Source organism: Cryptotermes secundus, unplaced genomic scaffold (genome assembly GCF_002891405.2).
Source record: "Cryptotermes secundus unplaced genomic scaffold, Csec_1.0 scaffold318, whole genome shotgun sequence".
Lineage (NCBI taxonomy): Eukaryota > Metazoa > Arthropoda > Insecta > Blattodea > Kalotermitidae > Cryptotermes > Cryptotermes secundus.
The window spans coordinates 3,369,188-3,386,180 of NW_019730108.1; the positions used below are offsets into that span (position 1 = coordinate 3,369,188).

The 16,993-nt window shown below is 39.3% G+C and overlaps 1 protein-coding gene across 2 annotated transcripts in view; it reads right to left on the minus strand.

Annotated features, from left to right (window-relative positions):
• Nucleotides 1–582: 582 nt before the first annotated feature.
• The window catches only part of LOC111866130 (pyrroline-5-carboxylate reductase 2), a 21,462-nt gene continuing 5,051 nt past the window's right edge, over nucleotides 583–16,993 (minus strand). Inside the window, exons 2-6 of one of the 2 annotated variants that reach the window (XM_023854775.2) lie at nucleotides 15,580–15,644; nucleotides 9,343–9,522; nucleotides 7,200–7,412; nucleotides 5,027–5,192; nucleotides 583–966 (exon numbers count right to left, since the gene is read on the minus strand). In XM_023854775.2, the coding sequence (XP_023710543.1) occupies nucleotides 821–966; nucleotides 5,027–5,192; nucleotides 7,200–7,412; nucleotides 9,343–9,522; nucleotides 15,580–15,644 (770 nt within the window). In that variant the 3' untranslated portion in view covers nucleotides 583–820. Of the gene's footprint in view, nucleotides 967–5,026; nucleotides 5,193–7,199; nucleotides 7,413–9,342; nucleotides 9,523–12,232; nucleotides 12,472–15,579; nucleotides 15,645–16,993 lie in introns of those variants that run through there. The other variant, XM_033752083.1, reaches the window with a different exon arrangement.

Consider the following 16,993-nt stretch of genomic DNA (forward strand, 5'->3'; position numbering starts at 1 on the left):
AGTATCCTTCTTCATGATAATGCGCGCCCCCACATTGCCAACTCTGTGAGGTATATGCTACAAACCTGTAGATTTGGTTGGGACGCGCTTCAACATGCCCTCTACAGCCCAGATCTCTCCCCATGTGATTTTCACATTTTTGGAGACCTGAGGAGAGGCATTTGTGGACATCGGTTTGCATCAGATGAAGATATGTATGGCTGGGTAAAGATGTGGTTCCATAGACAGCTCACAAGCTTTTTCAAGGATGGGATTGACTGTTTTATTTCCCAGTGGGATAAATGTATTGACAGTTTGGAAATTACTTTGGAGGTAAGAAATGTTCTTTAATGTGTTTTGGCTTCTGACACGTTTTCATTTGAGGCCCCTCGTATTACGTTGTATATCCAGAGAGGTAAGTTTCTGGAACCATATTCTTTAATACACTTAAAAAATGTTGGTATTTCAGCAAATGTGCTTTAATGTTGCCAAAACTGTCAGTAGTATATCCCAAGGCACAAATGTCCTGCATTGTAAAATTTAGACTGTGGATCTAAGTATATTGAAAGACACTGCAGTAACTGGATAGGAAAACAGCAATCATATATGGTATTTTATAAATTTATTTTATCAAAACTGGTGACCAGGTTTTCAGAAACAGACACAAGTATGATGTACTATGATGGATAAGGAAAATAGCGTTTTCACTGCAGTTATCACCAAATCTAGTATTTCATTTGCTGATCAGCTAATGTAAATTTTCATTTGTGATAAGTTTTCCTACATTGCATTAATCACTGCATCTTGAATTTTTCTGCTTTACTAAATGTTTCCATAAATGCTAGTTCCTAGAACAACCATTTGATGTTTGTTCTTTTGCTTCTTTGTTAATTTGCTTGCATCTCTGTGTGGCTGCCTCAATGGCACCAATGAGGGCTGTCCGCAGTCCGTGTTGTTCAAGGAAGTGAAGCCCCTCCGCTGTTGAACCTAAGTGAATACAAGTGAAACTTGAGACAAATGGATATTTACAAATAGTTACTTGTTGTGCTGTTCACACACACACACACACACACACACTGTGCTGTTATCTAGCTTTTTGAAAGCATAGTCTGTTGTATTTCAGCAAAGAATAGAGAGATTTTGAAGCTTTTTTATCATTAATATATACCATCATGGTTACAGGGCTCTTAGGGTCACATCATCTCTTTATCTTTTTAATGGAATTTGAATGGATCTCTCTCCTTATAGATAGCAGTTAGTGGTCTGTTTTGGGAGCCTATAATTTTCCATTGGATTAATGCATTGAAGGTGTTAGTACGTAGTATACCCATGGAGTTTTTTTGTGTGTAAACATTTAGTTTTGAGTTTGTTAAATTTAATTACTTCAGTGGTGAAAAAGTGCATATTCTGTAAGTTTTGATATGAAAGAGGAAATGGAACATGTTGGAATAAACTTAGAAATCCAATAAATAAATGTATTTATATGTATGTAAATGTGATGGGTACCAGGGCTCTTTCCTCAGGGTAAAGCAGCCCAGGCATGAAGCTGACTACTCATCTCCATATACAGGGGATGAACAAAGATATGGAAACACCCAACAAAAAACATTACCATGACTAATATGGTGTATGACAACCTCTGGCTTACAGAACTGCTTGCAGTCTCCTTGGAATGGATAGAGGTCCTGTATGATATGCAAGGGAATCTTGTACCATTCTTCCTGAAAAACATGGTAAGTTCTGTTATCAATGATGGAGGTGGATAGCGCGCATGCAGATTGCTCTCCAAAACAGACCACAAAGGCTCAATAATATTGATATATGGCAATTGTGGGGCCCGTGGCAGATGTCACTTCATCTTTGTGCTCAGAAAACCAGTCCTGGATGATGTGAGCTGTGTGAAAATGGGCATTGTTGTCTTGGTAAATGGCATCACCATTGGGGAACAAAGTTTGCACCATGGGATGGACCTGGTCGCCCAAAATGGTCACATAGTCGTAGGCAATGACGTGACCTTGCAGGGTAATGGTGGGTCTGACAATACCACAATGGGGCTGCTCATACCATGATCGAACCCCCGCCATGTTTCACTCTTGGCAGCAAACAATCTGGATCATAAGCTTGGGATGGCGTTCTCCAGAAGTAAATCGGCCAGAAGTTGGAAGCAGTGTGAAGGTGGACTCATCTGACCAAATGACCATCTTCCATTGCTCCATAGTCCAGGTTTTATGACCTTGGCACCACACTCTCCTTTTAGTGGCATTTTGATCACTCATGAGTGGCTTTGGAATTGCAGCTCATCCAGAAACACCCTGATTGTGGAGTTCCCTTCATACTGTTTTGGTGCTGACAGGGTTTGTGAGCATGACATTCAGTTCAGCAGTCACTTTTGCAGCTGTAGTCTTCTTATTTTTCGTCACAATCCTTCGCAATGTTCATCTGTCTCAATCACTCAACACACATTTCCGACCACCCTGGTGTTTATCAGATGCAGTTTTTTCAGTCCTCCTGTATGCAGTCATAATCTTGGATACTGTGCCTTGCGATACACCAAAAACCTCGGCTACCTTGGTTATGGAGGCACCCCCCCAACAATTTGCCCACATTCACATTCTGTTAGCTCTGACGTGATGCACAGAACACTGTCTCGACAACAAATGAAGCTTGCAACGTATTGCAGAAGTTGTACAGGTAGTGGTGTTGGGCAGATACGGCAGCGTGACCTACAAACGTCGCTAAAATAAACACTTCAATTCAGGCATGCATTTCACGAGGTGTTTCCATATTTTTGTCCATCCCCTGTAGCACTTGGGTGGAGCTATACCTCCAGTCCCTGGTATGTCTTCTTGGCATTGTGCTTAATGAATCAAGCACAGGGATGACATTTTTTATGTACATAAATTTAACTTTCTTTCAGAGCTTCCTAGTTCCTAACACAGACATAGTAGAGAACATCCACACTGTGAAATTGACTTCATACTCTTGCTAGTATGCTCAGTAGGCACAACTGTTAAGGCAATGTGCAAGTATTTTTGTAGATATTGAAGTCTTAGGGATATGAAGCCATGTAGTTTGATAGTTAGGTACCAACATTTTTGAAGAACCTGCTGCCTTCATCTTCAGGGTGGATTCCTCTACCCTGAAGATGGAGGGGGCAGGTTCCTCAAAAATGCTGCTTCATACCTACAAAACTACAAGGCATCACATTGTAGTAGACCATAATCTTCATACACAGTATTGTGAAAACCCCAGATGTAGCATTTTATTGTGATTTTGAGTCTCTTTTTTTCTTAAGTTACACGAGTAAATTTTAATTTCTTAATTTCAGTGTCGTTCCTTCATGATTGTAGCTCTGTATGTAGTGATACTGACAAGAAAAGCAACCACATCCCAAGTCAGTTTGGGTACTTCTCTTTGTCATAAATAAGAAGACATCATATTTTTGTAGTACTTGGAGCTTTCTACAGACTGCAAGATTATGCTGAAATTAACTTTGTTATTTTATATGGCAGTGATGATATTAACAAGCATGGACAAATGTATCCTTTGGGATGACATAGAAATAATTTATTTAATTTAATAGTGAGTTTCTTGAAACCAGTGTTGTAAAATTGTGCAAGATGTAACATGTATGTTATGGATACCTACAGCCTTTATTAAGAAACATTTTGTTCAAGTGAATACTTAGTGAGATATACCCAAAATTGTATTTAGGCATTAAGCAAATATGGCCTTAAAACAAATTAAAGTAGACAAAACTCACGTATAGTGAGAAAAGTATGAAGGATGCTAAGTTAATGTATGCTGTTCTGTAATTTTTATTGAAATGCACCTTGAAAATAATGCTGTTGTCTTGTGAATTCTGCATCATATTCTGGGCATTCCTTTCTCATAGAATAAACTGTTTATTACTGATGAAACATTAACACATTGAGAACCGGTCGCATGATATCATGCTTTTGGCTTTTAAATGTGGCAGACCGGTCGCATGATATCATGATTTTAGGATATGTTAGGTTGTAACACACTATACCTTGCTCTGGTGCCACCCAAGTTGCATGCAATGGCATAATAAAACTCTGGAATATTTGCTTACTTGTCAGTAGCTTGACCTCGCTGTTTTCTTAACGCACTATAAACGAAAATGCTTTGCTGCTCTTCGAGCTGTATGTACCAGCCAGTAGTTAGTGGTGGGGTATGGACAAGGACAAATTCTTCTCCGATGAGCTAGATGACCTGGCTTGTGAGACGTATAGTAATGGTGATTCAGAGAGCGGCAGTGACGGGAGAACAAAGAATTGTGGCCAGACAGTAAAAGTGACAGTAGCTCCGACGATATTGGGGGTAATAACATTGTGGGGACTCACATTGCGGGGACAGTAAAAAATATAAAAAAATCACAAAAATCTAAACCCTGATTCAAAATTGAAATATAAAGCATTTCTGATGACTGTGGCAAAGACTTGGGCTTCAGACCAGATGGTGGCGGCAGAACCGGGGTCAGACACAGACTTAGTTTGACTGTGCCCATCAACTCCCACCCCCACACAGGCCTCATGTGGACCCCCCAAGGTGACTCTCAGGTGATATGTAGAAACATACCCTCATGAAAATTGTGAAGAGTGAACATTCCAAGAAGAAGCATCCTTCTAGGCAATGCCGTGTTTGCACAGTTCACAAAAAAAGGATTATGTCTACATTTGCAAGTTCTGTGTAATGCCACTTCACAAAGGGGAATGTTTCCAGAAATATCACACTCTCAAGCACTTCTAGGAGCATTGGTAAGTGTTTTCCAAAAATTTTAGTTCATAAAATTAATTAGGAGATTTTATATTAATTTTTAAAGTGAACAGTGCACAATTTAGGATAGCAGCTTTAATGATGGTGGCCCCAGGGTGATTTAAATATTTAAATTGCCGGTCCGCAATGTGTTAACACTTGAGATGTGTAGGCAGTGATGTGAGAATAATAAAATGAATCTTACAGAAACAGACCTGGCTCAGGACAGAGTTTGATATCAAGATTTTACAAGAGCTGGTTGAATTACCTGCTGGTGATGTCACATTGTCTTTGAGTTGTGCTGGATGAGTTTTGGTAGTGAGCACCATGCTGCCAGCACCAAGAACTGTCTGAGCTGCCAGTCTGTATGCTAGATCCCTTGGTACACCCATTCTCACTGCTCCATCAGCTAGTGCCTCAATTATGATGTATACCTGGCAGCACACTATGGGTTTTCACATTGCTTTGTGTTAAAGAGTTCTGGATTTGATTCTTGGCCGAAGACTTGCTGTCTTGCCTGTGATTTTCATGATTTTCCTCACTCCCTAGACACAGCTTATTGGGATACAGCCATGAAATAATCCACAGACAGTTTCATTCAAATACTTTCCTTACAGTTAGCCTACCATTTGACACCATATAACCAGTAAGCTGAAATGTGTCATTACATAAATCAGAACAGTCATTCATGCAATAAAATTAACTTTAACCTGTTCGAAAGTACCAGGGTGCTAAATGAAATTAGATGGTCAACTGTGCTGGTCCAGTGGTTCTACAGCAGTGACAATGAGGAGTATGATTTCCTGCGTTGTGTTGCCATATAGTTTAGTAGACGTCCACAAATGTAGCAGAGAAAAATTAGTGGACTTCTACTGGGCTACATGGCGTTACAACCCACAAAACATATTCTTCAAATGGGCAACATGATTTTAAATTTTAAAGATCAAAATGCATATCATTCACATAATTGATATCAGCACACTGCAGTTTGAACAGAGGTACCTCAGTTCATTACGAACTTAATGTTGGTACCACATAACCTCAGAAAGATTATGCTGTTGCTACGTTCCCTTTTTATGACACACAGAAGACCACAATCTGGTTCACACAAAATTTGTAAATGTCTTTATAATTTCCAACTTTCGTGATTACTGCTGTCAAAATCCAGTGACAGTGGAACTGTTTTATTTGTTTTGGGGGTAGAGGGTGGCATGACTGAAAACTGTGAGATGAAGTGGTAAGCATTTGATCTTCAGAAATAATTGCCTCCATTCTTGCAGTATAAACATCAAAGTAACAGCTCTACATAATTGTATGTTTTTTTTAATGATATTGTGACTTGATGCCTGGAAGCCATAATATGACCATCTGCTAGGCAATGCTTTGTTAAGAACATTCCCATGGCAGCGTGCACTAGACTGTTGCTGGACAACGGTTTGGTAAAAGCATTACCGTATAAATGGATACACAGATTATAACAGATGAACCGTTCAAGTGTGTGTTCTGTTCGCAGTCTGACAGGATCATAAAAGGATATGTGATTTGTTTGCAATCAGTTTTACTGAGTAGCAGAAGAGTAGAGACTAGAGACCAGTCCAAGATTCGGACAGTAGTCAGAGATTCCTCATAGAGATTCGTACAACAGACGTCATTAAGGAGTTCAATATGTGAGCTGTTATAATTGACTGTAATTGTGATAGAGATGTCCACTAAATTCAATCATCAAATCTAGAACCCACAATTGTTCGTCAGACAACCCCATACATGTTATAATATTCATAATTAACGATTACATTCAGTGGAAGTACAGGTCAGATGAGACAAAGGTGGCACTGAAACAGCAGGCAGTTATAACTTCTTCTATGGAAATGGGAATGAGAATCACAAATAAGGAACAGGAATTTTTGTGCATAAGAGAATCTTATGCACAAATTTGGTTTTCTTCTAATGATGACTGGCACTCACCTTCTGGCATGTGATGCAATATAGTTTGGTAAATGGGTAACAATATATAGGAGGAACATGCTGCATCTTATGATAGAAGCTTGCTATTTTGTCATTATGTCAAGTTATGTGTCAGATCACTGTTGGTAGTATTTATAAATAAAGGGTACAAGATGACAGGAATAATTAGCAGTGAGAAATATTCTGGAATTGGTATTTGCCAAATGAAAGTAATAGTGTACCTGTAGATAGCAGCACTGCTTGGTGCATACTCCTGTTCTGTTAAGTTTAGTATTCTTCCCAGAACTCTTAAAGTTCACAGTGTGCATACTTGAATTCCATGAAAATGTGATTTCAAAGTGTCCCTTAAAGGCTGTGATGTATAAATGTGGAATAGAGTGAAATAAGGACAGCTCGATCGAGCATGGTGTTGGTAACTGCAGGAGTCAAACTGCAGTTATGTTAGTGTCTTATGTACAGTAAAATATGTTACTTACATATGCAGGACCAGAACCACTTAGAGCTGTGATTGTGTCCACGAGTGATTCTGGAACTTTATCGCAAGTTCCAACAGCTTCCAGCAGCTGACGTGTGATGGCCTCATCTTCAGATTGTACTGATGACCCACACACAAAAACTGATGCACCATTCCTTACAAGGACAGGTGTGTTGGTCATCACTCGCATAACTCTTGTGGCAGGGGGTAAAGTCTGTCATTGTATGCAAGAACAATTGGCTGGTCAGAAACAGACATTATTTACAATGAAACAAGGGCACAAGACAGTAGTGGAAGGAAGCAGTTGCATCCCCCAAAAACCCAATTAGAACAATAGTCAGAATGGCTTACAGTTTAATCAGAATATAAGGTGCCTGATGAATTTGTTTCTACATTTCTTTTGTTCTTTTTAACTATAATTTGATATGAAGTTCGAAGTTCTTATGGCAGTGAATATAAAAATTATGGCCTGAGCTAGATAATAAGGGAACCTGTGTAAATTGTATTTGTCTGCAAAGTCAACTTAGTGAAGTGCTAGAGGAGCTTAAATCTTTAAAAACTATAATTTTCTTATTACAAAAAGAACATGGATTTAGTTATACCGATCTAGCGCAGTCTGAACAAGGTAAGACTGATTCCCCAGACCTTCTTGGCATGCATGAAAGCCATATACAGTGCATGGTCCATGATAAAGGACATGATCAAGAGTATAATTACACTCAGAAATGGAAAAGTTCAAAACACATAAGGACAACCAGAAGGATGGAAATCCAGTGAATAACCAGTGTATCATAACCACTAACTGGTTTGAAGTGGTGTTGAATCTCAAAGAGCATGAATTCAAAAAGGTAACTCTTCAACAAACTAGTGGGAAGGTTAGAAGGAAAAAGGATAATCTTCAAAATTCAAGAAATAAAATTTTAATTCTTGATGACAGTCATGAAAGAGGAATGGCGACTAAACAACAACATAACCTGGGAGAAATGTGTACAAAGAAGTGGCGATTATGTGGAAAAATAAAGAAAGGTCTGTAGATTGAGGTGGTGTATTTGGTTTGTCAATAATAAAGCATGTTAGTTTACAAAAATTTGTTGCTCATGACTTTCAGTACGACCCTCGTATTTGAGATTTCAGCATGACATTGCTCTTTGCCCTCTACCTCATTTAATTTCTTGAGATTGAACCTCTCCATTTGTGCTCTGTGCGTTGTTTGCCCACTGTCAGTCTTTCCCTAACCTTTGCCACCACCAGGTAGAAGTCAGTATCACAATCTCCTGCCCTGAATGATCAGAAATCAAGTATACTTCAATGCCGTCTCCTATCTATCAACATATGGTCCATTTTATTGTGTGTCTTCCCATCAGGAGATGACCAAGTAAATTTGTGGATGTAACGATGTGGGAACATTGTACTTTTGACAGTAAGATTTTTTGATGTAGCAAATTTTACTACTCTAACTCCATTATCATTACTAATTTCATGCAAACTCTCATTCCCAATCATTGGTTTGAAAATGTCTTCCCTCCCTACTTTGGCATTGAAATCTCCTAGCAAAATGTCCATAGGGTACTTCGGGAATTTATCAAATACATGTTCTAGTTCTTCAGAGAACCTGTCCTTTATGTCATCCATTTTATCTTCTGTCGGCGTGTGAACATTCGTAACGATGATACCACACCAGCAACCTTTTAGTATTATGTACGATATGCTATCACTAACGAACTCTACCCTCTTAACTGCTGATACGATTATCTTATATACAAAAAAACCTGTACCTAATTCATGATTTTCATTCACCTTTCCATAGAAAAATGTATATTTGCCTGCTGGTGCGATGTTCCCTCCGTCCCATCTGACCTCCTGTTGCCCACTAAGTCTAATTTATGTATTTTAAGATTTCTTCCCCCACTGCCCTGAGTGCCCCTGCACTATACAAACTTCAAACATTCCATGTAACAGTGTACTGTACAATGTGAAAGAAATTTGGTCCTCAGAAAGTCTACTGTTGTTTTATCAGATTTGAGTCAGAAAATATGCATAATCCCTGCCATGAAATACACAAATGTCCATCTTAAGATTATGTCTTGGAAAGATGCAAGATTCTGTGCTGGGCTGAACAAAGTTAACCAGCTCTACTGACGCACCTGCTCAATGTCCTGGATGGAAACTCCCATGACTGTGGAGAGAAGGAGATGTCTCTTGTAGACATGTGGCCTGATGCTGCTGAGTACGGCTGGAATATTCTCAGGCTTTACAGTAAGAAACACTATGTCTGATTGCTCCATAACCACTCGATTTTCACTTGATGTCTGGGTACCCAGCAACTGTGTAAGCAGTAATGACAAGAACTGGAAACCATTGGTACACTGTATTTTGTGTAAAAGTAGACTCACCCAGTTCATAATGATACATGTTCACAATAACTTATGGGTGTATAGCACTGGAAGACAGGTTTGTAACATATTATAATATAATATAAACTAGTATAATGAGGTTTCCGGAAAGATAATGCATTAGAAAAGTTGGGAAGGCTTGTATTAAGAAAATAATGTATACATGCTATGGTCTTCCTGTTATAACGTTGTTGTAGTCCTGTGAGGTGTACTAATGTTTCAGTTGAACCTGCTGCCATAAGCTAGAGGCACTAGGTTCGTCTAAAACACTGGTACCTACCTATTGAACTACAAGATGTCATAATCTAGAACTTAACGATGTGAAAACATAAAATCTTATAAAACTATATACAGCCTCCTCTTTAGGTCCCATGTGTATATGTGTATCCAAAGTTTGCCAGTGACAGTGATTTTTATGTCTGAAGGATAGCAAGGCAAAGCTGTTTCCATAAACCACTCATCACACATATTTTGTGAATATATCAGATATGAGGAATGAATATTAAGACAGTGATCCCCAGGGAAATGACACCATGAAGTTTTGTTGATGGTGGCCATCTTCAGGGATATGTCATCTTATGGTATGGTAGATGCTTAACATTATTAGGAATATCACATCTTGTAGTACAGCAAATGGTGACCACCTGCAGTTACACTTCATAAACTGAATTAAACATTAATTTTCTTTTGAAAAATGTCCAAGGACTCAGAAAAGTAAGCTGAGGCTGTGCTTAGTATATACAGTTTTGAAACCCTTGTTAAGAATGTTCTGAGTACAGAGCTTATCAGACTTCATTTTTTATTTCATTTAGCTTCATTTTACTTTAAGGTAAACATATTTACAGTTGTAAGTTTTGAGGTTTTCACGGCGATGACAATGAAGAAAGTCATCTTCTGGGTTTAGGCCAAAACGAAGAATACACGGTGCCTAAACCCAGAAGACGACTTTCTTCATATTTACAGTTATTCAAAGTTTTGCAAAATGCTGAACAATGTCAGTGTTCTGCATCCTACCTAATACCTAAAGGTTAAAATATGTTAAGGGTGACCATGCAGAAACAACCACAAATCTTACAACCACAATGACATTTTATATACAATTCGTAGTGGCTATTTTTATTTAAAGTTGATAGATTCACACACATCACTTTTGTGTCCTTCAGTGACAAATTCCTGTGGAGACAGGCTGTATGAAAAAACTATTCTTGCATTAAAATTTTGTGATCTTGGAATTTCATGTACAGGAAAAATATATTACACTATTTAAATGCACATATTTCAATGACACTGAGTTCTTTAAAAACAAATAAATAAATATTAAAATACGTGAAACCATACTCTAGTGTAAAATTAGTCTTTTTGCCAGTTATTTCACACCATCTTCAAATATTGCATGATTCGCCCATGTGACATGCAAAATGAAACTTTTTTAAATGGCACATACGTAATATTATAGTATTTTAAATCAAGCTGAAATGCAATATGATAATTCTCGTTTCACTTCATACTAAACAAATAAAATACAAGACTGTAAAATTATCTTTAATTCTTTTAAATCAGACATTCATAATACAAGAAACATTTGAATATGTGTGTTGTATTAATCACATGGGCATACCTTACCACTATATTGAGATATAAGAAAACAGTTCTTGTTCTGCACAGAACTCACCAAAGTGGACATTTCTTATACTTACCAACTTCTTACAACGTAGGATTTGGATTAAACAGGATAGTGTGCATATCTAACATAAGTTTCATGGACATATATGTGTCAGGTTTTGAAACAAAATATCAGTGATTTTCCTGGGGTTCTCTCTTGAGCAGGAACAGTTTTGGGTGTACCGTTCTTTTCTATAACATGCTGTTTGGAAGAAAATTGGAGGATAAGATGGAAAATTGACTTATACAGAGTGTAACTGAAATGTGTAGACAAACTTTGGGCACTTGTTACAAATACCAAAAGAAGTAAAATATATCCATATCAACTTATGTCTGGAAGCATTCAACTTGTGAGTTATAGCTGAAAGAATACTGACATGGCTTGTGTAATTGATGGTTCATATCTTTTAACATATGAGACATATTTCAGTAGAGACAACAACCTCAAAATTCACAACCAACACCACTGGACAGAGGAAAATCCTCATAGTGTAATTCATTCTAGACACCAGCAGCGGTTTAGCATTAATCATGGGCAGGGGCTGATGGTGATTGCTTGATAGGCATGGTTTCCCCTACCAATCCTCATTCCATCAACTTCTCCATAAGCATTATCACCAGTACAGGTACAATAGGACATATGGTAGTCGATGTACCGAGGGGACCTAATATGAATTCCACCTCACACTATATGAAATCTTAACTATTGTAATCTATTGTAAACAATTGTAAGTATTGTAACTATATTCTCTTATTGTAATCAGCCAATGTACAATACCTGACTTGTCCTATATCATGTAATAATGATCTATAGATGAAATAAATAAATAAATAAATAAATAGATGTTTTGCCACCTCGGCCTACAGGCAATCACTGCAAGATTTCCTCTTGCATGATGTGCAAAAGCTACTGAAAATGTGAGGGGCAGACACATGAAAACGGGTCAGAAACCAGAACACATTAAAGAACATTTCTTACCTCAAAAGCAATCTCCAAACTGTTAACCCATTTTTCCCACTGGGAGATAAGACGGTCAATCCCATCCTTAAAGAAGCTTGTGGGCTGTCTATGGAACCACATCTTTGCCCAGCCACACATGTCTCCCTCCGATGTAAACCGATGTCCACAAATGTCTTTCTTCAGGTCTCCAAAAATGTGAAAATCACATGGGGAGAGATCTGTTCTGTAGTGGGGATGTTCAAGCACTTCCCAAACAAATCTCTAGAGCGATTCCTCACAGTTGGCAGTGTGGGGGCACGCATTATCATGAAGAAGGATAATGCCGTTCGGTAGCATTCCAGGGCGTTTTGACTTTATGGCACGTCTCAGTTTCTGCAAAGTGTCTTCATAGCGCTGTGCACTGATTGTGGCCCCATGCTCGAGAGAGTTGACAAGCAGAGGGCCCTTGCAGTCGAAGAAGAACATTATCATCACTTTACCGGAACTTGTGTATACGACTTTGGATTTCTTTGGTGGGGGAGAATTCACATGTTTCCATTGTTGGCTTTGCCGTTTGCTCTCGGGTTCAAAATGGTGGCACCAAGTTTCATCCCCAGTGGTAATACGGGACAGAATAGCATACTCTTCCTCAAAGTACTGTTGCAAGTGACCCAGTGTTGCAGCTATTCTCTGAGTCTTCTGTTCCTCCATGAGTTGATGTGGAACCCACTGCGTGCAGATTTTGCGGTACAACAGGTGTTTTGTCACACTGGCGTGTACGGAACCATGACTTATTCCCATCAAAAGACTAATTTCTTCCACAGTGATCCGTCGGTTTGCCCGGATATGACCATCCAACGCAGCAATAACATCAGGAGTGATGACACGACGAGCCTGTCCTGGGCGAGCATCATCTTGCAGTGACACACGTTCCTCTCAGAATCTCTTATGTCACACCAGCACATGCGAACGTGACATGCTGTGTTCACTGTAAACAACAGACATTCGACGATGAATTTCTCGTCCTCCTACTCCTTCAAAAGTTAAGAAGCGCACTATGCTTTGCTGTTCTTCTTTACCTGCCTCCATTACTGATGTTAGGTGACCACATGTAGTGCTAACCTTACTTCCAGCACAATAAACAAACGACTAGTGTGCAAGGGCACGTTATCACTGTGCTTTCCCGAGTCCCCACCAGATGTTCATACCGTAAGCAAATTCCAGTATGTATGTATGTATGTATTTATTTATTTCGTCTCTATAGATCATTGTTACATGATATAGGACAAGTCAGTTACCAACTTGCGCGCTGTGTGAGTTATGCGTGGTGACCCGTTTTCATTTGACTGCCCCTTACATTATATACTACTGGCAGGCAGGGCGCGAATGGGATACATGCATGACAGTGCTTTGGCACATTTTAGCCATGCTGTGTGAAATGTTCTTAATAACATCTACCATGATGGAGGACCCACTACGTTGCCTCTCCAAGCTGGCCAAATTTGATTCCTCTGCAGTTTTGCCTGTGGGAACACCTAAAAACTGTTGTGAATGCAGTTCCTATTGACAACAAAAAGGCACCACACCATTTAATTTAGGATGTCTGTTAGACAATTTGGAACTACCCTGGCATTTTTTAATGGATGCGTCGGTCCGTGATGAGTCATGTTGAGGCATTTATTAAGTCTCATGGAGGACATTTGGAATACTGTCACACGAAGGGGGAATGCGTGACTAATAATTGTGGATTCTGGATTGGATGATTAGGTTCATTTGACGTCAGTATCACAATTACACTCAATTATAACAGTTCATACATTTTCTGTGTTTTCTCGTACTTCACTTCTGATTTTTGACTTCGCTTCTGAGCTCTGCGTCTATTCAGGAATGTATCTGCTTGGCGTACTGGGTAGGGGACACCGAGTCGAACAGTTCTGTATTTCATATCTGCGGTAACTATCTGCTTAAGCAGGCGTTACCACGGAAAAACATCCAGCTCTGCAGTAACATACTATATGCCTAGTCGAGTCACGCAAGTGCATGTATAATGATCCCATGGAAATTCTGTTGTCACGGGAACGTGCTCTGTTATTATTCGTTGCTTAGGAAATCAACTTCCGAGCTGACTCCACTATTCCGGTTTTCAGGCGTCACGTCACAATAATTATTGCAAATGTATTATTTCTGCGATAACTCACAAATTAAATGTTTCCGGAAACATGAGGATACGAACAATTTTTCTTGTTTTGGCATGTGATAATCGTGACCAAAATTTGTCCGCACCTTCAGTTACACTCTTTATAAGGAGTGAAACGACGTTCGCGAACAAGCTCTCCACAATGCGATTCCTTGCTAATAAAGAGTCCAAAATGATATAGAATTTGTCCTAAGGTGCTTAGTTTTCGAGATGCATGTCACGCTAAATGGGGTAGGCCCAAATATAATTCTCTGCAGTGTTATCACGAAAATATATAACGCGTTGCTAGGTGTACTTAATATTGAGCACAGCGTGGGTCCTTTGTGATTGAATGGTCGCGGGATTCACGAGAAACTGCGACATGCTCTTATTCCCCGGTAAATGTAGTTGTCGAGCTAGGACGAGGCGTATCAGAAAGTTCCTGGGCTAGATAAAAAAAGAAATTGTGGCGTAACTTTCTCAATTTTGGCTGCCATCTCCTTCAGAATAGTCTCCTTGTGAACGTATACTAGTGATCTCATCGTTTTCTCCACACTTCCAAAGCCCCATGGAAATAATTTTCTTTATGCTGTCGAGTACCACTTACGATTCCCCTTGGATGTCAGACACTGTTTCAAAACGTCCCTTCAGTTTAATTTTCAGTCTGGCAAACAGTTCGAAATCACACGGGGTTAAGTCCGGCAAGTAGGGAGGATAGGGATGCATTACGTTAATCTGATCCAGGTCATCGCGACACTGATACGTTTAGACCAGTGGAGCAGCGTCTCCATTAGACGGGAAGTGTTGAAACCTATGGCATATGTGAATACAGGACCCTCACGGACTCTACGGACACTCGCCAATGAAGAAGCCGTAATTGCAGCTGTGAAACGAAATTCATGGGGAAGCTCACGCAATACTGCACCAGAATTGCGACTATCCTAACCGAGGGTCCTCGAAATACGGAATGGCGATATAAATGCATCCATATTACTCCTCGCAGAGCACCAATATGGCCTCCATCAATGCAATATTACGAATGGTCACAGCATCAATACAATGAGGATGAGCTCTATTTGCATAGCATTCTGTGAACAATTGAAGTATGTTTGACACCTGATGGCGTGTTTCCGCGTCCACAAAATTCACTAGCAGTTTTATCGACCTGCCAGAAAATAACGCTCTCTCTGGGCTTAGTAGTATAATGTACCTCAAAGTTTTTGATGATCTGGGGAAATGGATCACTTGCTATTATTTTCTGTCCTTTGGTTAAACCTGTAAAACAAGAAAACAGTTATTAACAAATGGAATCATGAGTTTATTGGGAGAAGGGCGGTAATTTTGTTTGCAAAGAAACAATAAAATGAAGTATATTATATTTAAGCATCCTGTTGCACTACACACTTCTATATGTAATAATACAAATGATAGAAATCCGACCCAGCAATACCAAAGGACAGTAAAACAAACACTGAAACAGTGTAATAATATCATACACAGTAATAAATGGAAATACACAAACATGAATCCTACAGCCCCAAGCCTACACGCCACAATAAAATTACACAAACCTAACACACCCATTAGACCAATAATAAACTGGAAGAACGTCCCAGCTTACGAAATAGCAAGAAAATTAGCAAAAGTATTGCATTACTTACTTACTTACTTACTCATGGAGCTGAGCCCTTCCGGAGGAGCCGCCAATTCTGCAGCTTCTCAAGAATTTCCCAGTATTTCATGTAAACCGAAAGTTCATCACCGTGTTCACAAGAGCCCTCCTCTGGTCCCTATCCTGAGCCAGATCTATCCAATCCATAACATCCCATCCTATCTCTCTAAGATCCATTCTAATATTGTCCAACCATCTACGCCTTGGTCTTCCTTGTGGTCTCTTTCCTTCTGGCTTTCCCACCAGTATCCTATACACATTCCTCGTCTCCCACATTCGTGCTACATGACCTGCCCACCTCACCCTCCTTGACTTGATCATTCTAATTATACTTGGAGAAGAGTACAAGTTATGAAGCTCCTCATTATGCAGTTTTCTCCAACCTCCTGTCACTTCATCTCTTCTGTCCAAATATTCTCCTCAACACCCTGTTCTCAAACACTCTCAGTCTATGTTCCTCCCTTAATGTCAGAGACCAAGTTTCACACCCATACAGAACCACAGGCAAAATTATAGTTTTGTATATTCTAATTTTTATGTTTTTGAACAACAGACGAGAAGACAAAAGGTTCTGGACTGAATGGTAGCAAGCATTACCCGAGTTCAATCTCCTCATAATTTCGTTCTCAGTTAGGTTTTGATTTGTTATCGTTCTTCCCAAATATCTGAAATGTGCCACATTTTCGAAACATCTCTTTCCTATCTTGTTGTTATAGTTTTGCCCTGCAGTTTGGTGACGAGACAGTGACATGTACTCAGTTTTCTCTGTGTTTACTTCTAGACCAACCTCTTTACTTGCGTCAGTTAAAGTTTATGTATTTTTCTTTATGGTATCTACATTATCACCCAGTAGATTCACATCATCGGCGTAGACCAACAGCTGATGTGTCCCGTTTAATTTCAGTCCCACCTGGTTTCCCTGGACCTTCGTAATTGCATATTCTAAGGCAAA